Source organism: Vidua chalybeata, chromosome 8 (genome assembly GCF_026979565.1).
Source record: "Vidua chalybeata isolate OUT-0048 chromosome 8, bVidCha1 merged haplotype, whole genome shotgun sequence".
Classification (NCBI taxonomy): Eukaryota; Metazoa; Chordata; class Aves; order Passeriformes; family Viduidae; genus Vidua; species Vidua chalybeata.
The window spans coordinates 24,742,671-24,769,692 of NC_071537.1; the positions used below are offsets into that span (position 1 = coordinate 24,742,671).

General features: G+C 38.9%; 1 protein-coding gene across 2 annotated transcripts in view; it reads left to right on the forward strand.

Moving 5' to 3' along the window:
* Positions 1-27,022, forward strand: part of RET (ret proto-oncogene) — a 76,671-nt gene that overhangs the window by 37,461 nt on the left and 12,188 nt on the right. For both annotated transcript variants that reach the window (XM_053949311.1, XM_053949310.1), the window contains exons 2-16: positions 3,746-3,997; positions 5,571-5,861; positions 6,306-6,547; positions 7,596-7,797; positions 8,257-8,456; positions 12,749-13,007; positions 14,168-14,293; positions 15,083-15,193; positions 17,746-17,865; positions 18,491-18,747; positions 19,881-20,028; positions 23,198-23,305; positions 24,756-24,970; positions 25,071-25,193; positions 26,848-26,918. In XM_053949311.1, coding sequence (XP_053805286.1) covers positions 3,746-3,997; positions 5,571-5,861; positions 6,306-6,547; positions 7,596-7,797; positions 8,257-8,456; positions 12,749-13,007; positions 14,168-14,293; positions 15,083-15,193; positions 17,746-17,865; positions 18,491-18,747; positions 19,881-20,028; positions 23,198-23,305; positions 24,756-24,970; positions 25,071-25,193; positions 26,848-26,918 — 2,725 coding nt within the window. The remainder of the gene's footprint in view (positions 1-3,745; positions 3,998-5,570; positions 5,862-6,305; positions 6,548-7,595; positions 7,798-8,256; positions 8,457-12,748; positions 13,008-14,167; positions 14,294-15,082; positions 15,194-17,745; positions 17,866-18,490; positions 18,748-19,880; positions 20,029-23,197; positions 23,306-24,755; positions 24,971-25,070; positions 25,194-26,847; positions 26,919-27,022) is intronic.

Here is a 27,022-nt window from a genome sequence, read left to right on the forward strand (position 1 = left end):
CCACATGAAAAATTGCCTTATTTCAAAAGGCAATCATGAAGGCTTCAAATACATATAATCTCATTTCTCTACTCTCATTTTACCTGCTTTCTCTCCCTGAACTGGAAAACTGCTGTCATAACTGTATCTATTTCCTGTAAGAGCTATTAGTTAGTAGCATTACATCCGCTTAAACGTGATCACTTTTCTCTTCTGTGTGTTACTGATATGCTATTATTATCCCATAATATTGCTCATCCATCAGAGTTTGCCATGTTTCCTGTGCTGATTGTAGTATGGAGAGCTGAAGTGTCCTCTAAAAAAATGTTCAGAGATGCCAGAATATTTTAATGATTCTGTGATGTTACAGAGCGCAACCTTCTTGTGATGCATTTCAAGCTTGTAAAGTAAAATTTTCTCTGCTTTTAATTCCTAAGCAAAAGCACATTAACCATCAGTTTTGAATGTAACCATCTCAATTCCTCTTTATTTAAATGGCAGATTCATTAAAAACTCCATCTGGCTTCCATAGGAAGCTCGCACAAGTCCTTAGAAATGGATTTTTTTTTTTTCAGGACACAAGGAGCTGTGGCCAGGATTAGAACCTCTTCCTCCTGCAGCATACTTGCCAGATGGCAAGTTTATTGAATCTGGTTTTAACTCACTAGGGCTTAAAGGAATGAACACACCTCTGAGAAGTGGGTGCTACATTTCTACTTCAAAGCTCTCCTTTGAAATTAGCCCCCAAAGATTTATATGCACAGAGTGGTTATGACCTGGGCAGTCTGCTGCATATCTCTCATCTCTGTCAGTGCTGAGTCAGAGTGACACAAACCACTTTACAAAATCAAAATCCCAGTAATTTCACAACACTGGGTGAATGTTGCTACATGGCTTCATCAAATTATATATATATTTATTTATTTATTTATTTATTTTGCCGTGTTGTAAAGTCTCTTCACTTCAAATACTTGTTTTCTAAGTAAAATATGGAAATTTGACATATTCACTGGTGTCACTTAAAACTATCCTTGGATATTGTTCTCAGTATGGAAGTCTGCTCTGTACTAAAAATGAATACTTTCAATGGACAGAATTTAGTTTTAATCAGTTTTAGTTTTGAATTGAGTAGAAAAAGAGTACGTGTCTATTTAAATCTCTTACAACAGCTTTTTCTAATTTCTTGTAGTGGCTTTGAAACTTGTGAAATACATTTCCAGCTAATTAGTGTGTAAATGCTAAATTATTTTGTTAAGGAATCCCCCTCTCATCAAAATGCAAAGCATTGTTTTGCATTTCTGTTATTTACAGAGAAATCAGATTTTTAATATTACAGGATGTTTTCCCTTTCTTTCTGACAGTGGAGAAGACTCCTCCTGTGAACTGATGCCAAAGAACTTCAGAGTCTGCAGCATCAGTATTAGTCTTTTCTTTCAGATGCAGAGCTGTGGTGATGCTGACTCTGCTGAGATGTAGTTGTGTGCCAGGTTTCAGGCATTAAGTGGCCGTGTCTGTCATAATTATTTATGTGCTTGGCTGAACACAACTGTACCTGTGTGCAGTGTGAGCCCTCATTTGTGGAGCAAAGCATATAAAGATTAGCACACTTGTTTAAGATAAGGAAGCAAATAATTGCAACTCAAAATACTCCATTTTTCTCCCTTCCCACTTCCCATGTTACACATTGATCTTGTTTATGTGTACTCTGTATATGCTCCTTCTGCTGGAGGTGATTTCCTATCTCTGCAGTGGTGCTGGTTCTTGTGCTGCATGACGTGAGCACACAGGACTGTTCACCCCAGTCTTGGAAATAAGCAAATAACAGCTACTGTTGTTTAAGCCTCATTTGTATGCATTTATGAGTTGAAAGTAATTTTTTAGTCTTGAGTAGTGAATTTTCAGTGTCGAATTTTTTGTGAAGAAACTTTCATTGTTTTAAAATCAAGTTTTTACACAAAATACCTCAAGGGAATCTTACTTACTTGCACTGGGACTGGGCTTTGTATTTGGATATCACCTTATTCCTCTTGTTACTGAACCCATTTGTTAGGAATTCTAGCAGCACATATTCCCCAGGTTTTCTTGCATTTTAAAAAAGACTGAAGGACTGAAAAAAATATTTGTAATTTAATACAAATATTCAGGAATCTTACTTATCAAGAGGAGAGGATGATAGCCCCAGAATCAAAAGTAATAATTTTTTTCTGGACAGAGAATGTCACAAATTAATGCTTTTCTAAAACTCTCAAAAAGACACTGGTTGAGTTCTCTTTGAATTAATTCCTTTGGAAGAAATTCACCTACCATATTACTTTACCACTTTATTCAAATATTGCAAAATATATGTAGAAAAAAAAATGGGCCTCTGAAAACCTGATGGATGTAATTGCATCCAGGGATAGGGATGATGTCTGAATCTTTGCAAGATACAATGGTTTCTGTGGTATTTCTAAATGAAATTAGAGGTCTCTTGTTTACAGTTTGTTTGTGGTGCACTCCATTCAGTAGAACAGTGTATGGATCCAATACTAATGCAGAATAAATATGTGCTATAGCCTGATTCTCTTTTGAAGATGTTTTTATATCCCTAATTTTACTTCTGCATTACCATGATTTCCAGTTGTATCTGGTTTGATTTAAGCTGAGAGAGCTTTGTATTAGTAACATATGGAAGTTGTTATTGTTTACCTTTGTTCAGCAGATGTGTGACCTTTTTATATGCCTGACTCCTTATCAGTTGGATTAAATTATGCATAATTCTGCAGTATTCAAGTTGGATGAAAACAAGTAGTGACTGTCAGTGCACGTAAAGTCCAGGAGTGACAGTTCCAGTGTTTCAGTCTGTGTGAGCATCACTTTGTCCCCTCCTTGCAAACCCAGCATTCCCCTGTATTCACATTTGCAAGAAGTGAAATTGGAAGGGAAGCGCTGCAAACAGGTAGAGAGGCCATTGCACAGTGACCTGGTGAGGTGAGATCAGCTGAAGAGACCAGCAGCAAGGGGCAGTTGAGCCCTACTAAATGTAAATGCCTTCAGTGCCAGGGTGGGAAATGCTTGGGTCAGTCACAGTCATTGTACTAAAAATGCAATGTACGTGTCCCTTCTCGCTCACTTCTCAGCTTTCCCATCTGTCATATTTAAAATACTTAAAACACTTTCAGTATTTTTTAAACAACTACCATTTTCTGTATAAAAGTACCATGCTGGCCTGTTTAGAAAAGGGGGACCCAAAAAGGCTCTACAAGAGAGGTTTTATGTAACCTGAGGAAAAGTGTGCAAGCCATTGATGAATTTTTGTGTTTTCTTTCAGTAGAGAGCATATTTAAAGGCTTTTAAAGTGTCTGATTTCATCTAAGGTTTTTTTCCTTCTTTGAGTATCATCTGTGAGGTGATGGAATTACAACTGAGAGCACCGCATAGGAACTTAAGTAAAATTTGGCAAGCAGAGCTTCCTTAAGTGTTCATCTTAAACCAGGGAGCCTTGTCTACAGCAGAGCAGTTTTACTTTCAAAAAGCAGTTAATATTGTAATTGAGCATAAACAACAGGCCATATTTTTGGTGGCAGTGTCCTTGGCCTCACTGAAGTAAAACTGTATTTATTTACACCACACGAGGATCTGCCTTTTCCCATTTATTTTTTTAATGCTTCTTTACTTCCTAGAGAATGAAACCTTTGTTTCTTTGGAAACACATCTATTGAGAAAACACCAGTGCAAAAATCATTTAACTGGGCCTACCTCTTCTCTCGTGTACCTTCCTTTGCAGTGGCCTTGGGTCTCTACTTCCCCAGGAAGGAGTACTTGGAGAATGTCTACATTGACGAGCCAGCGGGAATGCCGCTCCTGCGCATCCATGCCTTGAGGGACTCACATGAGGAAGTGGCCCACTTTCATGTGTGCCAGAATCTCATAGTTCCTCGAGCAAGACCACAAGAAAATAATTGGTTCCAAATCAGAGAAAAAACAGGACTTCTCTACCTCAGCAAAAGTCTGGATAGAGAGGACTTTAACATGCTGTGTAAGTATGAGAAGACCAGCTTTTCTTCTTGAGGTATCTGTTCTTAAAAAAAAATATGTTCAGACAATGAGATTTCTCCTTTGGAAGATGAGCATCAAATTTGAAAAAAACACATCTGCCCTTTTAAAATGAGGAACCAGACCTAGTGAAATCCACAGCAGTATGCCAAAGCATACTGGGACAGATCCTGTTGCTCACACTGGGAACTCCAGGAGGGTGAGACAGTTGCATTACTGGAAATATTTTTTCTCTGTTTCACAGCTGTATAGGTCACAACTTTACACTGAAATTTGCAGTTAGAAAGTTAGACCAGTTCTATTGTGTTAGGGATTCCCAAACAAATGCTATGAGAGTGGTTCAAATTCCTACGTCCTTGAATTCTGGTGACATGGATTCACAAATTACATTTGCATGAAACGCCAAAGAGCTCTTAGAAGAAGTGGTTAATTATACCTCTCTCCCTCTCTAGAGATTTGGTTTTGTTAGAGAAGTTTACTGTTGAACTACAAAAATTCATTATCTCAGGGTTTTTTTTTTTCTCTTCTTTTATGCTCTAGCAGTAAATTGGTTTTGGTGATTGTGATCTATGAGGAAATTAGTTATCATTAGATAGTGGAGGAGGAGATGGATGAGGAGTTAATGGCATACCACTGTGATCAGTTGCAGAAATTTTACTGTTGAAGGGAGTCTGTAGTAACTGTCTTCAGTTTGTAAGATCCATATATCAACACTACCTTCAGACTTAGGTGCCTTGATGTTGAAATCTTCAATTTCAGACACTTAATGCTTTATTTTTGAAGTGCTGAGTGTTTGATATTTCATTCATATTTGGGACTCGGCATTCATGTATATCAAATATTTGTGCTGAACAAAGGAGGAATAGCTACTTAACACCTGAGAGCCTTGTTTTTTTCATACAGATCAAAGTGACCAAGAACTTCTTTTCAAGTAAGTTAGATCTATTACAGAGATAGTACTGTGCTGTCTGTAGTCAAGCCAAGCGAATCAAAACAAAGCTTGAGGATGTATTAGTAGATGCCACAGGTTGATTTTAACTTTGATTTTTATCTTTTGTCCACCTCTTCATATTTCAAAATGATGAAGCAATCTGTTCTCCGAACCTAGACAATTTGGTCCATGCTGTTGGAATGCTGTGACTGAAATGTTAGTCCTGATACGGATTTGTCCTGAGTATCTGTCGCCATCTCATGCATTACTTTTCCTGTTTTCCACCCTACTCTGCTCTAGTCCCTTCAAAAAGCAGTCCTATCAAAGAGCTGGTTACTGCCAGTGACTTGTTTTTATGTCAGTATCTTACAGACACAGAATACTGATAATGGTTTTGAGATTCTATGATGTAAAATTGGTGCTAAGCCATATAGTTTTAGGCTTATTTGGATTATTAAGGTTTAAGGTCTTCCCATGAGCATCTGGCACATTGAAGAGTTGCTTTGCCACATAATAGGATTAAATGATCATTTATGGAATAATGGACTAGGGTAGAATATAAAGAAAAGAAATGTTGGCTTGTCTTCTGTAAAATATTTCTTATGGTGATTTCTTCCTCCTGAAGCTGTAGGAAATTGGATGCCATTATCCAAGGTGATGCTGTATGTATGTGTATCTCACCCTTTCCAAGAGAAGGATTGTGACTCCGCTGCACGCACCACGGTTTTCCTCTCTTTGATCAATGCCACTGCACCAGCTTGCAGTTCCCTGACAGCAAGGCAGCTTTGCTTCACAGAAATGGATCTCTCCTTTCACATCAAGGAAAATAAACCACCTGGTACATTTCATCAGCTCCAATTACCCTCAGTTCATCATCTGTGTCAGAATCTCAGCATTTCCTACAAATTGCTTGCAGGTAAAACTCGATCTGAGCTGCTCACGTACTAGCAATAGATTCAAACAGCTGCACTGTTAAAAGATCTCTTATGTCGTGGATCCTCTAAATTTGATTCTATAGAGGAAGCTCCTTTACAAACCTAAACTAAGCCTGAAGATTTTGCCCTTGAGATATATAGAGGAAAAGAAAAGATCAGTTTTAGAATTCTATATCTGCTAAAAGTAGACTGAGAATATCCTGAGCTTTAAATTGTGCTGCTTCTAAACTGTCTTCCCATACATTCTGTGCTTTCTCCCTACTCTAATATAACCACAAAAGTTCCTTCTGTTTGTTCTGAATCTGTCTTTTATTGTGCAGTCATGATGTCCAAATGGATTTACTGGAGTGCAGAAAAGTATTAATGCCATTAGAGCCCTATACTCAGAAGTGATTGTGGCTGTGTGTGTTGTGGCTGTTTTGCAGCTGAAGGAGTTCCCTTTCGGTACAACGAGAACACCACCAGCGTGCGGGTGACACAGCGCCTGGATCGGGAGGAGAGGGAGAGATACGAGCTCATTGCCAAGTGCACTGTCAGAGAGGGACTCAGGGAAATGCAGGTTGAGGTGCCTTTCCTGGTGAACGTGTTAGATGAAGATGACTCTCCTCCCTTCCTTCCCAATGGCACTGATACTGCAGATGCTGTCGTGGAGTTCAACAGGAAAGAGGTAATTTTGGTAATGCTCCTCTTCACCTAGTCCCTGAAGTATGAGCACAGCAGTGGGAGGCAGGACTCCTGGGAAGCATCATGTTCTGCCTGGATAATGGATCTTGGCAACAAGCCCATCACCATACCATGCTCTGCAGATCTGCAATTGTGAAATGCTGTTTTTAGGATTCCTCTGCCCCAAGTTATGTCTTACTCAGATCCCAAAGAAAGAGGACTTTGGGTTAGTGATTAAAGAGTGTGAAGAAATTTGAGCAGTATCCAAGGTCGGGATGGACATTTGCTGAGTCTGTGGTCAGGATCACTCTGGGTCTCTCCATACTGAGCTCTGCTCTGTTTGTTATGGGGTTGCTTCCCCCAAGGGATTAAAATCGTGTTGTTAGAGCTAGTGTATGTGCATGCCTGTCCCATACATGCAAATCTGTGTAATGTATCAGGACTATGTTCGGAAAATTTATTAGGATGCTGTAGAAGTAGTGGTTGACTTCCACTGCACCTGTGAAGTTTCCAGGCTGTTAATGGCAAGCTCCAGGATCTTCATTTTAATTATGTCTGCCCATTTTTCCCTTACTATGCTGAGCTGATCTTTCAAAAGGTCTGAATCCCTGGGTATCTTTGGTGCCCCTGCACACACACAGCCCAGGCTTCAGTAGAGAAGTACACATGTGGGCTCTTTGGCTCTTCTGAGGAGCAATGACCCTTTTAAAGTCAATGGTATAGAGAAGACTTTTGCAGGGGGTGGGGGGCATAAATGATGTGTATTTCATGACAGAACTTCCGTTTCCTAACAACAAGATCTCTTGGTAGTCAATTTTCCCTTCAAAGTACATTTTGATCATATTTGTGTCTGAATGGAAAAGACTGATTTTAGGAGTTTGCTGCCATCTCCTGACTAGAACAAGTCTTGACAAGACACTTTTGAATACGTTTGCCTGGGTTTCAGTGAACGTTGTAAGGTCTTGTTTGACCAGTATTTCAATCTGCAGAAGAGTTATCAGAAGAAGAAAGCTTCAGGTCCTTCAGCAGTGCCGTTTATTGTTTCCTACCAGGGCACTGTTCTTTCCACGCTGACTGTGTACGATGCAGACACCACACCCATTTATCCCCTTGAAAGCAGCAGAAAGAAATACACAGGAACCATCATTACTGACGATCCCTGGATAAGTGAAACATTTCGTGTAGAGCACATCTTTGATGAAATCCACTTCAGCCCAAACGGCAGCCAAGTGAGGGGAACTCGGCATGAGTACAGTAAGGACTCTTTCTTCAAATAAAGGAGAAGTTGCTTTTTAGTAGTTGACCAATAAGCTCTTGAATTTTTTTGAGCATTTTGTAAGTATTGAGCCAAAGAAAGCTGAGAAAATTCATGTAAAAGAAAACACTGAGTTTTAAATATGTACTGAAAAAATGGAGCTTGTGCATCTCTGCAATAGGGAGTGTATGGGATGATGATGTATAAACTGATAAGCAAGAGGTTTTGATTGTAGGATTATTGGCTTGATAGGTAGAAGGGAAGAAGGCCTCCTAAACATCTTGAATGACAGAGAGCATAAGAACATATTTCATATTTAACTTGACTTCTATTTCCTATTAGGAAACTTGGATGTGTATAATTAAATTTGGTACATCTATTTTTTTGGGGCTTGCAGTATTAAAAGACGCATTTGCAGATAATGTGGGTTGCTAATAGATGAATCTTTTCCTTTGCAGAACTGGTACTGAATAAAAGCATTTCCGTCACAGAGCATCGTTCTTTCCAGCTGGATGTTTTGGTGAATGACACAGAATTTCCTGGCCCAGAAAGATCAGTGATGCTTCATTTCAATGTCTCCATCCTCCCTGTCAGCATTCAGTTTTCAAACATAACTTACCAGTTCACAGTGAACAGAAATGCTGAACGTTTTGCACAAGTAAGAACCATGTTAATTATATTTCCCCTTTCTGATGGAGCTAAAGAGCTGGATCACTAGGGCCAGATGCATTACAGTGCTCAGTGGTTTTAACAGTTTTAAGGAGAATCACTGAAAAATGTGTTGTCATTGTGATTGTTGCTGGATGTAGGAGGTAGCAGGTAGGCTGGGCACTACCTCTCCCACCACGTAATAACTGAGGAGGGGCCACACATGGAAGTATTGATGGAGAGAAATAACGTGTTGTGGACAGGGGGACTTGCAACCATGAGTGGTTTAGGCATGAATAACTGCAACAATGTCAAGGGCAAAAAAAAGGAATTTGTCCAGCTATTGGAGTCTCAGTATATTAATGGCTTTTCTTTAGGTAATGGCTAGTTAGTAATTAATGTGTTTCCTAATTTAACCCTTGTTTTAGCTTAATCACCCTCATTGCCATTAATAATGCTTTCCAGAGACACTTTCTAACAGGTTGAAATTAGTCAGGTGAAAATTCCAATGTAATTCCTATGAAACATGTACATTAATAAGGAACTAGTTCAATGCAATTAATATTATGAAAGTAAATACCAAAAACATCAGTGATGAACCCTTTTGGGAGAGCTGCTGGTAAGCATGCCTTGTAAGCATTTTAGCAGAGAGGAGGACTGAGATTAAAATATGGTCATCCCAAGTGCAGAGAAAACCAATTCATTAGAAGCATTTTAAGGAAGAATTAAGTTTTATTAATCTCTAAGCCTCTGGCTAATTTTAAGAAGAAAGAAAAGGAAAGTTAGATATATTGCATGTTATTATATCTAATCTGATGAAATGGTTTGCATTCATAATCTGATGAAATGCATTGCAGCTTAATGGCTCTTCAGAGTACAGAACAGGCTGTATGTGACCAGTAAAAATTCTACTGCTTTGACAGGGGACATTTTGTCCATAGTCTGCACTGAATATCCTAAATAAGAAGAAGGTATGAAGTGTGCTCGCGTAGCAGCCTCACTACAGAAGCTACTCCTTTATGACATTTCATGATTCCTTGTGGCTGAAATTTTTCAATTTGCAGTCTGTTAGAAACTTCAGAGGATAGTCTGTTCTTTTTGTGCAGATCAAATTGTTTTTGATGTTAGGTTTGAGGCTTTTGTAGCAACAGAATGTGAAAGCTTTACCCTTGCCTGTTGCCTGGGGATAGGGTGAAACCTGGGTTTTCCCCCAAAAAGAAATAATGGCACAGGTATGTAAGATACTCATAGTCTAACCCTTGCATCTAGAACTCTTGTATCTGTGTCACAACGTGACTGTAATTGAAACAAATGTGGACACTTACCTGTTAGGTATGTATGAATTTAGATTATTGAATTGGTTGAGTTGTTTTCTGTGTGCATGTTTTTATATATAGATGTATGCATACAATATTATTATGAATGAATGAGTTTCCCAATTAAATTTGGACAATCATGGTTATCTATGCATAACCTGGATTGCTTGAACACTTCAGTTTTAAAATCTGGGAGTATGTGTATTTTTAAAGTTATAGGGTGCAAAACCAAAAAAAAGCCAGTTGAACTTTAAAGCTACTGATGTGGAATATTGTCATGAGAGTCAAACATCTGAAAAGGAATTTTAGGATCTTCTAAAACAGTGGCATTTCCCTCTAATTGTGTAGTTTCACTGGGTGGCAGTAGTAGCAGGGGAAACTGTTCCTGGCAAGAGCTCCATGTCTCTGGGAGGAGATCTTTTTCTTTGTGCTGCCTAAACACAAAGTCACAACGAGATTTTGTTCTGATTATTGAGCAGCAAAGTGCAAAACTCATCCTGGCTCTGGAGATGGTGTTCTCAGTTAGTTAAAGTGTCATCCACTTACTTCTGAAACTGGGTTTGAATTTACAGTGTGCTCAGCTTGGAGCACAAGTCAGTGTAAGCAGCTTAGGCCCCAGCACTTCACATTATTAAAGTTGGCTGCATAATTAGCCTTGATGTGCCAGAGTAGTCAGGGAAAGTACTGGGCCAAATCAATATGAAGGCTGAACTGTCTCTTACCCCAAGGAAAACACAGCAGCGTGAAGAAATTATTAACTGCTGGGCTGATGCCATTTGTCTATTTGAGCAGCTAAATGAATTGAAAAGCAGAAGCACGGCCTGACAGTGCAGGCTTGCCCAGTGGCATTTAACTTATCAAAGGACTTAAAGCTCTATTGACATTTACTGAGACAAATGATGAATAACATTGGCTGAGATTTTTAGAGAGGTTTTATGTCCAAATGTTCCTGGAATTCAGTGAAGAGGAACAGTATCATTATCCAGACTTTATTAAACATTGGAACTTGAAAGGTGGATTTTTCTGTTCTTATTTCTAATAATGGTATTTCTGTGTTAACTGTTGAGAGTCTTGCAAATTTGTAGGTTCCTCCCCTGTAAGCTGATGTTATACCTGACTACCCTTTACCCTGATTACTTGTTTTTTTACCCTTTTGCGAAGGAGGAAGTAGCTACTTTTACCTTTTTCCTCTGGAGTTGTGCTCTGCTGCACCTGAGAGCTGAGCTGGCTCCAGAACTTTTGGAGCAGAGCAAAGTTACGAGGTTGGGCTTTCCTCAGTGGAATCAGGCAAAAAGAGAAAGTCTATCTTTTTTGTAGAAATTTCTTGAGGGAGGTCTTTATAGCTTCTTCTCTAATTATATGGAGAAAGCAAAATTGGCCAATGTGCTATTCTAAGGAATAAACTGGCTGATCTGCTCTTCGGATTTTATGGGGTCGTCTGAATTTATGGGGTCTTCTGAATTTATGGGGTCTTCTCCAACCCCACTGAAGGAAATTGCTGTGATCAAAAAGGTGCCTGGAAAGAGCAGTTATGACAGAGTAGGCAGAAAGGGCAGTTTAATGTGGTCTGTGTAAAGGTTAATGCCATGGATCATCACTGTGTTCTCCTCCTCAAAGCAGCACCATCTGAGCAGTAGCAGAGCACTGCCAGTTGCAGTGTGGCACCAAAGCTGTGCTGACGTGCTTCTGGAAGGGACATGTCTAGACCTTGTGTCTAGACAGAGTTTATGAACAGAGTGGAAATCTTGTCTTCTTCTTCCTGCCAGTCCCAGCATGTTGTGCAGAGGAGACGGCCAGAAAGAAATGTCCTTGCTTTTGATGGTTTTAATAGTCTTTCTATGTTATTCTGCCACCTAAAATCCCAACAGGAATGGTGCCAAATGACCCATCAGTGATGTGAATGAAGTAGGATTATCCTATAACAAAGTATGCTTCTAGAACTGCAAAGGCTTCTTCTCTGACTTTAAATAGTCAAGGTTCATGGGAAGAGGTCTTAGTACACAAAAACTTCTTTGTTTTATAACATTCTTTAGTAAGAATGCTGAAACCATGATGTACAGATATGCTTTTACAGCAGTGGTGTTTCTTGAAAACATTTCTTAACTGCAGCATTTGAAAATAATCCATTACCAAGTTCCTTTCAATAACACCCCACCCTTCACATTGTGGTTTTCCCTGCGAAGAAAGCCAATGCCTCTGGGCCTGATCGAAATCCCACTCTTGTAAATGGAAAAACCAAAGTGAGCTTTGGATCAGTTCCTGTAGGAGCTGGACAGGAGATGGGGCTTTACATTCCTGTGCTTCTTAGATGATGTGTTTTAGACTGAGGAGTGTTCTAGCCTAGATACTCTGGCACACAGAAGTTCAAATATGGCAAACCAACGTATTTTCATTTTTAGATTAAAATGTTTTAAAATTGAAGATGGGAAACAATGAGGTTCTTATTCCTTTTAAGGCATTCAGAGAGCTCTTCTGGCCAGAAAGTTTTTGACTGTAATATTATAAAAATTATGTAATAGCAATTTCTATGTTATTTGAAGAGTGTCTCAGCTTTGTTCATGCTGAGCTCTTTGATTTCTCAAGATTGACAAAAGTGTTTTTCAATTATCTGCCTGGGACAGAGCATAGATTGAACTCAGAATTTCCTAAATCTCAGGGTCTTGCTCTCACTGAATGCTGCTGCCCATCAGCAGTAGGCACCAAATACCACTGAGTCTTGAGTCAAGGCTTTTTGCATTTTCAGTGCTAGTCTGAAGGCAACAGCTGATGCTTTACATCTCATTTTTACTGAGAATAAATCACATTTAAAGCACTTACGTACTGCATTTGTAGGAAAATAACAAATCTGTAAACCCCAAATAAACACTTGAATTTGACAAGGTATAGTATGCTCTATTTTATTTCAGATATTTTTGAGACGCACTAAATATTTTTTGTGTAGAGTTTTGTTCCTGTCTGTGATTGCTTTGTTGGTGTTTGAGCCTAGGTAGGAAAGATCTGCATTGAAAACTGCATGAAATTCCGTGGTGTAAACATCACCTACAGGTTGCTGTCCCCCAACTCGAGCTGCTATCCTGTCAGCATTCTGCAAGGCCGAGAGGACAAATTTGGGAGCCTCTATGTGAACGATTCCTCTGTGCTACGCAGACCTGAATGCAAGGAGATACAATACACTGTTCAAGCTACAGACAAGCAGAGCAGGAAGCACACCAAAACCCTCCTCACTGTTGTCCTGGAAGGGACTCGTAAGTACCCCAGTCAGAACTCTTTATTTATTAGCAAGTGTTACTGGTACGAGGTGATCCATTAGCAGGGTGATCTGTAAAATGATAGCATTAACAATTAAAATGAGTCTGAACTGCCAGATAATGGATCAGAGTTTGGATTTTGAATTTTGATTTGTGCCTTCCTGTAGTAGCTATTTGTTTGAAGAACCAATGCAGAAAAAGGTGGGATATTATATGCAATTCATAATGTTCATGATGACCTTTGATTTAGAAGAATCTTTAGTGTGTGTGTGTCTATGTGTGACCTTTATTTTGTATTTCACATATTCCTGTGGAAGAAGAGAAAGAGTCTATAGGGGTGTGTGTGTGTATTTCTATCTATTTGAAGAAAGAACTATATGGCCTAAGTATGTTTGTTCACTGTTTTTTCTCCTCCCTTGTCTTTGCAATTTTTTAATAGTTTTCTTAGTATTCATGTAGCAATCACACTGAATTCAAGTTCTTAAGGTGTGATGACCTACCCTTATGAGGAAGGAAGTTAGAAATATCCTGTAACACCCACAGAGAAGGATTTCACTGGAAACATACTCATTTCTCTGCAAACTATATTGCATTTTATGCAAAACTGTACAATTGTACCTGGTAAACACCTCTGTTGCATTTTATCAGATCAGAACTCCTATGCTAAGAGCAAATGGGTTGAAGAAAAATTAAAAAAAAAACATGCAGTGGACTTTTCTTTTAGTACAAGCCTCATATTGTCTGAAAACACACATTTCTAGCTGGTGCTCTTTGGATTACTACTGAATTAGCCCAAGAACTAAGTATTTTCCCCTAATTAAACATTCTGTATGAAGCTGTAAGTATCTGTGCTCTCCATTCTTCTGTTATCAGTATGTTTGCACATAGCTATAGTTCTAGGCAGTGACAGTGTGCTGTCAAGCAGGCCTAACCATGCCTTCATGATCTTGCTGTTGATCTTTTATTTCACAGAGAAGGAACACCTGGGCTTTTCTTTAATTGTTCCCTAAGTTTACTGATAATTGGGTCAGTCAGTTTTCAGTCTTCCACTGCTTTCTTCATCTTTCTTTCCTTCCTATCTATCCCTAAAAAGTTTTCCTGTTTTGACCTGACCTGCTTGTGTATTCATTTCCCTTGTCCTGAATTTTTCCCAACAGTTTTAAAAAAAGAAGAGGACTGCCCTGACTCTTGTGCTATAAGTAAGCACCGTGCTGAATGTGAAGAGTGCGGTGGCCTGGGAGTGCTAACAGGAAGATGCCAGTGGAGACAGGGGAGTGGGAAAGGTACATATTTGTTGTGTAAAGTCAAACTTCTGTTTAGTTGTAATTGTGCATTTGAGTTCCATAGATACAAACTGATTTATTCTGACTGGAAAACATGGTATAGTAAATAAACTACACAGAAGCTGAGGCTAAAAAGTATAATCATAATACCCATATGAAGTATGCACTGTAAAGGAAAATGAGGTGAAGTTGGAAGGGCCATTCTTCATCTTGTCCCTGGTGATGCTGAACCTGATACGTAAACCAGCAGGAAGTGAACTGAGCTTGCAGCAGTGTGACTGGAGCAGGTGCTGAGCAGGTGCACCCAGCAGACAGTGAGCACAAAGCAGTGTCTCTTTCTGTGGTCTGGAGCACAGATCTGACGGGTGACAGCACTCGCCTCTTCCAGAACAACGATTCTGTGTCGGTGCTTGATCCCTTCAAACTGCGTCTCTACAACCACTTGTAACCCTCGTATTCAAGTGGGTGAAATTGTGTAGAGAAATCCTCAGATGTGAAAGCTGCTCTTCAGTTTTCAAGTGGTCAGCCAGCTCCTTTTCAAGCAGTATTCACAGTAACTGCAAGTGACAGGACCAGAGGGCTGTCAAAAGCAGAAAAGATAGCAAAAAATTATTTCTTCCATTTGCCTTTATTTGTTGTCTTGCCTGTTACTTTAGCAGATGTTTATAGTCCTAGATGTTCATATTAAAAGGCACTATAACCTGTGCTTTGGAGTGTTAGTGTGCCCTGAGAAGATGCAATGAACTTTCCTTTCTTGTGGTATTAGTGCAGCTGTTTCTCTGTTAACAGGGATCACCACAAACTACTCCACGTGCACCCCGAGCATCAAGACTTGTCCAGATGGGATCTGTGACGTGGTGGAGGGCAAAGACCCGGCTGTGTGTCCCCAAGACTGCACAAGTAGGGAACGTTTTAGAATGGGCTTTTCTGTTACACCTCTGATTGCTTCTCAAATGTCACTTCCCAAGTGCAGATACTTTTACAAGCTCAACATCTCTGCGTTGTCACACTTGCGTTTGAATCGTTCAGTCGAGTTAAGGTTATGGGGATTAATCTTGACCTTTTTTGAGCCAGGCAGATGAAACCCATTGGCTGACTGATGGAGGGATAAGGTGTTCTCAGCAATGCCCATTCTGCTCCCTGTTCATTCCCAGGTGGTGTTTTTGAGTGGAGGTACTTGCTAAAGAGGTATAGGTTCTAGGCACGTTAATGCCTCACTTCCTAGCTCAGGTACAGTATGACAGGAGCCAGGCCTATTTGAGCTCCTGGGTAAAGAAGTGAGAAGAAACAAATTTCCAGTTAAAATAAATGTGTTTACAAAATATCATCTGGGGAAATGTACCTGCCCTTTTTTGACAGGTGGCTGTCAGAATGATCCAATGCCTTACCTATTTGAAGATCCAGGCAGAGGCTCATATGAGCAGAATTTATGAAGGAACAATTGAAATGCATTTGTGTTAGATCTTTTTGCTTGAACATCTATTTCTACACTCTACTCATATACCTGAGAATACCTGCAAATTCACAACTCACTCTGAAGATATACAGGCTAGAAAAAACATTGTCATTCTCTTGAGCAATTTCCATTTTCTGAGAGATGATAATTTTTAAGTGGATCTTTATATCTGATAGTCTAATTCAGGAATAAAGACACTTGTTTCTTGAATGCTGCTTCTGACTCTGACATCATATACTTCAAGTTTAGATTTTAAAATGGAGTCTTAGAGGAACTAACATTTTTTTAAAGGCTGGGACTTAATGTTCTTTTATAAAATTAATTTCTAAAGAGGCTTCTTAGTATTTTGTACATGCAAGAATGGATTGTGTATTGTAAATTAGTGTTCTCAGAAAGATAATTATTTCATCAGAGTGCATAAAAACAATCCCTTAAGTGGGAGAAATGCTTGAAGGAAATGCAAGTAACTTCTCTAATCATCAGAAAAGAATTCTTTGTTGGTAATAATTGCAATACTTTGTCATTTTGAAAGTGGAAATATTTGTGCCAGGGTCTGCAGTGCTAAAATATGTACAACATATGCAACATCAAATGTTTTGCTTAAAAGAAATATTGTCTTTCTGGATAATAAGCAGGCAAGTAAGACAAGTTTTCAGGATGTTATGCAAGCCCTTTTAATGCCTAAGTTGAATAATTGTGTACATGACTTGACACAATTGAGAACCTGGGCTGGTGCCCAAAAGCAGTATACTTGCAGACAAAAAAATGAGTGTGTTTTGGGAGCTCAAGCTGCAGGAGTACCATTTTATCTGGTTTTACTGGCATGGGGCATTCCTTTGGAAATGGCAAACAGTAAGTAGGCCAAGATGTGTTAAGATCAAGGACACTCTTCAGGTTCAGAAAGTTGTGAAAATACTTATTTCTGTAATTCATTTGTATTATGATAGCTATGTCCTTGAGTCCCAAAATTGCTTTCTCACAGTAACACTATGAATATTACATTCAGGGACACTCAGCTGAAGCAGCTGGTGCTGTGGCTGTGCCTACCAAATAGAGGCAACCTAATTGCATTCTTAGCAAGAGACTGATGTAGTAAGCAACTGCTCAAGAGCAGGTTAGGTAGGACTGGCTCATTCCCTGCTTCCTTCTTCCAGGTCTTCAAACATAGGCAGATATAGATAAATGCATATGATTTTCTGTGGTAAATGGAAACTTTATTTCATCATCTCATCATGATAGAGGAAGTTGGCTGGGGAGAGGCAGGGAGGATAATGAGGAATTGTTGGGAACACCAGTGCTTTTAAGTGTCAGCTCAAAGGGTGGTGACTCAGCAGAGTCTCTTCCAAAATTAACCACCTGAGCTCTTGTAAAACGCTGTTTGTGATTAAGGCAGTTTAGAGATAAAAATGTCACTACTAATGGTAATTTTTATAACATACACAGAAAAAAACTATTTACTTGGAAATGCAGTTGCTGTTAACTCTGCATGAAATACTTGAAGTCAAGAGTACGAGTTTCTGCAATTCTTTTACTAATATTAAATAATGCATTTTTAGATAGTGTGATTCATATTTTTTTTATCACTTGGCCCTTGGCATTTTCTCTTAGTGCTTTGACTAGACTGTCCTGTGGCATTTTGCAGAGGTGGTTTAAGTGTGATCTCCATTTGACAGTGGAACCAATGATACCTAGAACAGTAGGCTGACTTTTCCAAGGGAAGGGGAAATTGGCATCAGAAGCAGGAGCAGAACTCAGTAACATTGAGGACTGATGAGGACTAATGTTTAAACAGTGCAAGGTCCCCCCATTTCAGGATCTCAGAAATTACAGAATTTAGAGTCTTCCATCTCCCTCAGGAGTCCCTGTCATTATCCCTGTACTGTGCTCCCTGCTTACATTTCAGACTCATACCGGGGTAAACCCATGGAAAACGGAGCCTTTTCTTTTCCCTTTACCTGCATGTAAGAATCTTAGCCTGTTGCCTGTGTTTGATTAGGTGGAAACATTATTGGTGGCCATGGGAAGGGCATTGGAAATCTTGGAATTAAGTCAGGACATGGGATTTGTTACTGCTTCCCAAGACAGAACTGTTATTGTGAGAAAGATGATATCAAAGGTAAGTCTATCTGTTGTTCTCAAAGTAATCTTTTTCTCTGTATACATCATGTGTACATATAGAACTGTCTACACTTGTGGCCATGTTAATAAACCGTATCTTTGGTCAGAGACTGCTAATACAGAAATAGTGAGGAACTGGCACCTTGATATCCACTAGGGAGCCTGAAAATTTCCAGAATGGGTTATTTATAGCTTTGGCTAAGGATTCTTTTTTATTCATTACTACTTGATAAACAAGTCGGTCATCCTTTGATTTCCAGCACCATTTGCATTTCATTGAGACTTACTTGATATTTGCAGAGGCAGCTAAGAGAATTAGAATAATGATTTCTATTACTTTCAAGTAATTCCAGCTTTCTGATAATTTCTGAAAATCTCAGCTTCAAAATGTCAGAGATAACCATCACTCATGGTGTTAGGAGGAGGAGTGCATTACTTTTTTCCTTTGTTTAAACAGAAAAGCTTTGTGCAGTTTTTTGAAACAGAAAATGGATATTTTAAATTGTTTTTATTTTGGTTAATAATAAAAATAGCATGAAATAGTTTGCATCTTTAAAACTGAATTATTATGCAGAAGTAAGAGGCCACAAGGAAAGTTCTAAGAAGCTCTTCTTGGTCCACAGAGCAACTGTGCGATGACTTGTGCAAGACTGTGATCACAGGGGCAGTGGTGCTGTGCTTCATCATCTCCGTGCTGGTTTCTTTCTATTGCATCCACCGTTACCACAAGAACTCCCCGAAGCCGCCCATCGCCTCCGCGGAAATGACGTTCCGGCGCCCGGTGCAGTCCTACCCCATCAGCTACTCTTCCAGCAACGTCCGCCGGCCTTCCCTGGATTCCATGGAGAACCAGGTGTCTGTGGACACCTTCAAAATACCAGTAAGCCTGATGCCATTTTGCATGCTCTGTTTTGATGTCAGCCTTGTTTATGCATGCAGATGATGTTACAGGAGTGCAGTCCATTCATGGAAACACCCATTTCCTTCAAATAGCAGCATTGGAAATCACGTGCATGGAAGATACTTCATGAGTAATTGCATTAACATTTTAATTTGCTCTATAAGGCCAGTGTGTTCTTCCTTTTTTATTATGCTTTAATACATTGTACCATTTTAGGTTGATACAAGCCAGTGATTTTTACTGATGTAACTGCATTTGACAGTACTGTGGTTTTACTTTTAACATTGTCCAGTTAAGCACTAATGATCAGCAGGTTTGTACTCTCTATGATGTGCCAAAGTACTACAACAAGGCTAAGTTTCAAACATTACAAAAGAATCCCTCCTGATACCTCTTCCTGATTTCTGAAATACACATTGTAGATATCAGTTGGTGTGGGAGTTTTGCCCACATTTAAGGACTTTTGCCCAGTCATGCTGTCATACCTTTACTCTACTTTTTCCTGCTTTGAATCACACACTAGCCAGGATTCCTGCCAGATGGAATGTTTTCATGAGCCAAGGTGGTAGAGAAACACTGCTGCTTTATATGACAACAACAGATCTATTTGAGTGTTAGGTAGTGAGGTCTTCACAGACCTTGTGCTCTGTTTGCTTTAGTTTCTTGTCTGGTTTGTACATCTGTCATCATTTTGCAACCTTAAGGCTTATTAGCACTAATTTTATAAGAGGATGATTGTTGTCTCTGATCAATTCTTAAGGGAAAACCTTATTCTGTGAGTAAAACGTCTCCATGAAAGTCACATGTTCATAGTTATTCTGAAAGCAAGCATTTATCCTGTATCACTTCATTTTTCATTTGTACCCAATTTGCCAGACCTGTAAATATAATCCATTGTCCATAGACTACCTGTACAGCCTGTTTTGAAGGAGTTGTTTTCAGGTAAGGGAAAATACATTTGCAAAATACCTCGATACCCAGAAGCTTTTATAAGAACTCACTGATACTGATAAAAAGAGCAACCAAACACTGCACACTGAAGTGCACCTTTTCCTAGGAATAGCCACTCCTTTCCTTGCTTTATCTCGCAGGGTTTCTTTTCTCTCCTGCAGGAAGATCCAAAGTGGGAATTCCCTCGGAAGAACTTAGTTCTGGGCAAGACTCTTGGAGAAGGAGAATTTGGAAAGGTCGTCAAGGCAACAGCATTCCGACTTAAGGGAAGGGCTGGCTATACCACTGTGGCAGTGAAAATGTTGAAAGGTACCTTTCAAAATGATTTGCAAACTATTTGTGGTAACCTCTGAATAGATTTTAAGAGGGGCTTGTGTGAAAGCAAAAGGTCAGCTAAATACCCAGCAGTGTCACAGCCTCTCTTTCTTCCAGCATTCTGATACATTTTGACAGTCACAATCTGCAGATTTGTGACTTTAGCAGTTAGCATCACATTGATCCAAGTAAGTAATTCTAAATCACGATGCACAAGAGGCGTCTGTCTTAACAAAGCAAATGTATTCAATTCTGTTTGGCATTGATGGAAATATTGCAAGGGTTTGTTAAAGCTTTCTGATTCTTTTTCTCTATCCAGTTTCCTTGGACAAAGCTTTTTAAATAAATCATGTGATAATCATATGAAGAGACAGAACAGACCTGTTAACTTACTCTCCTGATTGAGAATTCTGTTTAGTTTTATACTTTCTGATCTGCTTTTCAATCACTAGGAGCTCTATCAGAATGGCTTGAATAACACAGTGCTGTCTTCAGTTCACCCTAAGACTTTAAACCTGTGAGGAACAAAGTATGCCTAGATAATGTTAAGATAATATGAGACCTTGCACTGAACCATTCACTGCTGCTTATGAGTAAAAGCATGTCATTACAGGAAAATGTTTTACTTCTTTTTGCCATTTCTGTTATTTTCAAAGCACATTTGCTACTCCTTGAGAGGAAAGATGCTGCATATCCCACCCCTTTACCTAAGAAGCAAATGCATTATGCAGTGCATGCCTTCATTGCAGGAGGTTCAGGTCACATGGAGGAAGTCTAGGAACTAAGATTTTTTGGAAGTGAAGACTAATTAACTATTACTTATAATACTCAAGTAATGACCTGTGTTGTATTATGTTGTCAATACAATAGTCACTATTTCATCTCATGTTTATTTGTGCACTTAGTGACATTGCTTTTTCTAGCACATTTTCATCAACATGTGACTGAGTTCAGATTCTAAGATATAGTGGTAAAAATGTTGCTTTTACTTGGAGAGGATTTGACATTCAGTTTTTCCTATCTATTATGGAGGAAAGAATTGACCAAATTGACTATGCAAAGGAGTAAACCTTTATTTTAAGTGCCTTGTTTTAATAAATTGATCTGACATTTACAGTAATGCTTCAGGCTCTAATGAATCCCTCTGTAATGTAAATTAAATTGCAGATAGTCACCTGAAATTCCATTTTCCAACTTGACTGTGGGGAGCATTTGTCATTCTGCAAATATTTATATGCTATTATTGGCTTAACTTTACTGTTCACACAGGACAATTGAAGCATAGGGTCCAGTGCATTAGCTTCAGTGGCCTTTGCAATGCTGCCAGGAAGGACAAAGGACAGTTATTTTGGATCAGGCTAGCACCACCCATTCTTTCCCTGCACCAGATGCAGAGAAGGTCATTTGTCCAAGTGTTCAGGACTGTTACATACTGAGTGATCTTTAAAGGGCAGTGGTAGGCACACCAGTACATTATTGCCTCTTACTGCATGAAAGAGATCTCCTGCCTGAGCTGGGTAGATGGGCACAATCTGGGTAAGAACAGACCAGGGCAGGACTCTCCCTGCTGTGACAGCTTGGTGTTAGGTACTGTGGAGGGAACAGGGAGCAATGAGTTGAACCAAAATAGTCTTGAAGCTATGGATGGAGGCTTAAAGGAACAGATGGATAATTTTTTTCTCAGCCCATTATTACGACTTTTCTCATATGAATTAAATTTGACCTCCTGCCTGATATGAATGCTCTCATTACAATAAAATTAAAGGGGAAAACACCAACCAAGACATAAATACAAATTATTCGCAGTTTGTTAAAATGAGTGGCCTAAAAGCTTTAGAGCTGAATGTCTCCATTTGAAGTTCGTTTTTTTCAGCAGACAAACAGGCATGGTACATGGATAACTTTGGTCTGTTCTGTTTGTTCACATCACACAGCTCCAGAACTACAAAAATCAGACTTTTCCTACAAGCATTAAGTTGACATTTCTGATTTTTGTTTTACATAAATAAGTGCTTTGTGTAGTCTTTATCAGTAGTGAGAGACCAGCTGATATTGTCCTCCCTGTGGTGGAAGATTCTCTACTGTGAGTGCAGATTCAGACTACAAGATAGTATAAGGTAGATGCAAACATGCAGTTCTGATAGAAACATAACAGTAGTACAGAACAACTATTTTTATAAGGAGGGCAAACTGGTCACACATGAATAGGCAAATAAATCCTTTGGTGCTCACAGCCTTTATGAAAAAACACATTGTACAGTCACAAAGAGCTGAAGTCAAACTTGTTTTTATTATCCTTAAATCAGGATGAACACATCCTTGTCAATGCCCACTAATGACACTGGAGGAACTGTCCAGGCTGGTTCTGTGTGTCAGAGAGATTAAGGATGAGGAAGAAGAAGGGTTATCTCTGACCTATGGTGTCTTTATGAGTAGGGATCTCCTTCAAACCCCAGTGCCCTTAAAGAGGAGGCTTGTCAGTCTGAAGAACTCTGCAGAAAGGCAAAACACTTGAAAGGCTAAGCCTTTTGGAGCCATATGTTGCCACATGATTCTCACTGACATCAGTGAAGTCTGCATATGTGTCCCCTGGTAAAATCAGTTTGAACTGTACATTTAGCTTCTGAACTCTAAATCTGGATGTATGCTACAAGAGTAAGCCAGTAGATTAGTGGATTTTTACTCTGTTGGAAAATGTATTTAGGAGAAGGAATGAGTGAGTCTTTTTTTGTTTGATCAGCATGAGAGCTTGGCTTTCATATGCTTCTGAAGATTTTATTGCACTGGTTCACCCTAAGAATTTGCTTTAGAACACCAGAAAAGGTCTGTAATAATTTCATGGCATCTTTAATACATTACAGACTCTGCTTCTGATTCTTGCCTGACCTCCTTGTTCTGCAGTCATTAGTATCAGGGCAGAGCAATGCTTAGAGCAGGCTGCTTGCAAGCCAGAGCAACAGCAGTCGCATTCCCTTGCTTCTGATGTGAATGGCTGCAGGACACCGGAGATGGGAAAATTTCTCTCCTGTGGGGAAGTACAGAGTTTTCCAACCTCTTGCTAACTCCGGGAGAGATGGTAGATCTCATATTTCACACTTTACAACAGAGAACTCTTGAGTGATGCTTTCCTAACCAAAACTGTGTGTTTGTTCACTTTCTGCAGAAAATGCTTCCCAGAGTGAGCTGCGAGATCTCCTGTCAGAGTTCAACCTTCTGAAACAAGTCAACCATCCTCATGTCATCAAACTTTATGGAGCCTGCAGTCAAGATGGTAAATACTAAAAGCTTGTTACTAAGATGAAACCATCCAGAAAGGAAATATTGATGGATTTCAACAACTGCTTAGTGATTGCTGACCATCCTTTAAATTTGCTGTTGGCTGAAAAAACAGGGATATATTAAAAAAACAGTACTTGAAAGGAAAGGGAAATACTAATTCAGTGTAACTAAACATTATTTCTGTGGTTTTCCTCAATGCACATTTTGATTCTGAAGCTATTTTAAATTACAAGTCTCCTATAAATTCTCTTCCAATCAATATATATATTTATATTATGTTAATAATCAGTGTTTTCAAATATGAGTTATATTTCAGGTTTGATTGAGTTTTCATTATTGTTGTTATTATTTATACTAAAACAATGCAAATAGACAACTACAGCCATATATAGACAAATATAGCTGGATAGTTAGGTTGATAATCAGTTTGCCTCCACTGTCATAAAACTATTGTCTCCCTCTGGTTATGATATGGTTTCTAAAAGCCACAGTCATCAACAAGCATGTTTCAAGGAGAAAAATCTGCAGAAACATGTATTATAAATTGCCAATGCAACAAATTTCTGCATAGGAGTTGCTCATTTTAAGTGAAATGGCATGGCAACATTCTCTTCCTTTGCATCTGCAGTGGTGCAGCCTGAAATCACAGCATGGATTCTGCAAACTCGGGCACAGACCTGCCTTCTTTGCCCACCCAGTTCTGTTGCAAATGTCACTTTTTAGTTGTAGACAGAGAACGTAATTCAGGAGTGAGTCATCTCTGAGTCTTAGTAAGGTAATGAGCCATTGGGGTGGGTTCGTTTTTTTTTTTCTTTTCAGTACAATATATTTTTCATCCCAAAGGAAGTGAAATGCTTCTGAGTCACAGGCTTTTAATAAATATCAAGTTAATTCATTAGTGTATGAGGTAGGAGGGCTTTGATACAGCTCACAAATGTATTTATCATTAGGTAGGTATTACTGAGTAGATATTATTCATGTGAGAAATGGGGAGGAGAAATTAATGGATTGTAATGTCAGAATGTTTCTAAGTGCTATCAAAAGGCACCTTAAACACAGTGCTGGAATTAGCAGATGATTTGAGCTCAGTATCACAAGCTCAAGAAGATTATTTTAATTTTAAAGTTTCTCTAAGTTAGGCTGCTTCACAGATCCAATTTGTATGAAGGTTGTATGTTTTTTTGGTCTCAGATTATCTAGATGAGGGATTATAGGCAAGAGCCAGCATTCTGCTTTGATTTAGCCTGAAACTCATTCTCTTTGCATAGAGGATCTAAGCTAAAAATACTCTTAGTTCAGTGCTTTTTACATGAAGGACAGAGGTGTTCTGGAGCCTCTGACTGTTCAAAACAATATGCTGATTAGAAGAGACTTGTTTGAAAAAGACCCCTGAAATGGTTATCTATGAATTGTTTACTGAGCTGTGTGTTTGTTTATTTCAGGCCCACTGTATTTAATTGTGGAATATGCCAAATACGGCTCCTTGCGCAGTTTCCTCAGGGAAAGTCGAAAAGTAGGCCCGAGCTACGTGGGCAGTGATGGCAACAGAAATTCCAGTTATTTGGATAACCCTGATGAGAGAGCCTTAACGATGGGAGACCTGATCTCGTTTGCGTGGCAGATATCCCGAGGGATGCAGTACCTTGCAGAAATGAAGGTAGGGCAGGCAGGGGTGATCTCAGCGTGCGATAGACGTGGAGCAAGCAGCTGGTTCCTCCACAAGAAGCATAAACACTCCTGTTGTTTCCTTCCAACAGCTTGTGCATCGGGATTTAGCAGCCAGGAACGTGTTGGTGGCAGAAGGGCGCAAAATGAAGATTTCTGATTTTGGCCTCTCACGTGATGTATATGAAGAAGATTCGTATGTAAAGAGGAGCAAGGTACAGAGTGTGTTAAAAGTAGTAGTGGAAATTATTGCCTGATCAAGGAAATTAATTTATACTGTGGGTCTTGAGCATGGATGAAAGCATGGCTATTTTTATTAACTTAAGATAATTATTTTAAGGAAATAAAAATGACAATGACGCAAAAGCATGAGCTTAACCAGTGTGATAGAAATACATATGTGTATATATATATATATATAAATATATGTATAATATGTATCATGTTTAAGTAACTATTACCTCTTCCACTCCTCATTTATCCACTCCTCTCATTCCACTCCTTATTTATCCAGTTCCTCATCAAACTACATGAAAACACAAACCAAAAAAAACATCTTTTTTTTCTTTCTCTCTTCCTATTTATAATTTAAAATATCAACTAAAAATAACAAAGAGCTGAAAAACATATAGACAATTTATATCAAGTTCCACACAACTTCCACAAGTCAGTTCTAGGCTAGACTGTGATGTTCGTGAACACAGTGTCCCACTGACTGTGTCAGATGAGCAGTTCAGTTCCCTCTGTGGCTTAATATGAAGGAGCTGCCAGCAGAATTTTTTTGCGTGTGAAAATGTTAAGATTTTATGAGAAGATTTCCATAAATACTGTGAATTTTTAGTTTAGCTTTCTCTGTTTTTAAGGGCCAGTTTGTGTGAATGTTGCATAAGTCAAAAAGAGTTGTGAAGAAAAAAAAACTTCTGGAAGACATGATCTTATGTAAAAGGGCACTGCCATGTTCATTTAGCTATCTTCTGATGGATGTGTTTTTACATTGATTTATAACAGTTGCTCTATATTTTAAGAGTAATGCATTTACATAAAGGCAGTTTGGCAGTTTAGTTTCATTTGGTGGGGCATGATGTATTGAGTGGATATTTGCTCTTTACTTCTGAGACACTCACCACTGTAGTATTATTCAGAACCTAACAAGCATCTGTCTGCTTGGATGGGGAGACAGGGAAAAGAAGAATTTGAGAAGGAAGAGGAAGTTTGAAATCCTACTGAAATACTTTTTGCATCGATATATATGGATTTCGTGAGAATGAGAAGTAAGGCACATGAATGCTAATCATACTGTGAAGGTTATGAAACATCTTGGAAATTTTGCATACCTATATTTTTATAGGATTACTCAGATTTTCTCAGTGAATTTCTGCCAGTGAAAAATAGCAACTTGTAGATTCCAGTTAGAAACTAGTAACCAAATATGACTGTCCAGGTTCACTTCTGAAACCAAAGGTATCTGTAACATCCAGGTACTTCTATTTATGTATCATCCCTAGTATAAATTAGATACTTCTTCCTCTTTAATCATCATTCCTCATCATTTTTGCATCTGCACATTTTCAAAGCTCTTTGTTAAGAGTTGAGTTTATCTGAATTAAACTGATGACCACCTGCAAAAAGCCCCACCAGCTTATTGCACATAAATAGATTACTGAAGTGTGTGAGAAGACATGACCTATTTTTTTTTAAAAACTCTTAAAATTATTCTCCTCACTGTTTTTCTTATGAAATGCCAAATCATAAGTGCATTGGCAAGTGCTGTAGTATTTCAGACAGTGTTTTGGTATTTTGAAGATAAATATCTTGTTTTTTCATTTGGAAATTTATATTTCTGATCATTACTGCTTTTTTACCCCCTAGGGTCGAATCCCTGTGAAATGGATGGCCATAGAGTCACTATTTGACCATATCTACACAACACAAAGTGATGTGTAAGTGTAAATTCCTGAATATTTTCTGGTTTGTGTGCTTGTTTATGGAGCTGGGGGAGGAAGCACAGCAAGGTGTGCAGGAGCCAAAGCCATTACTCTTGCAA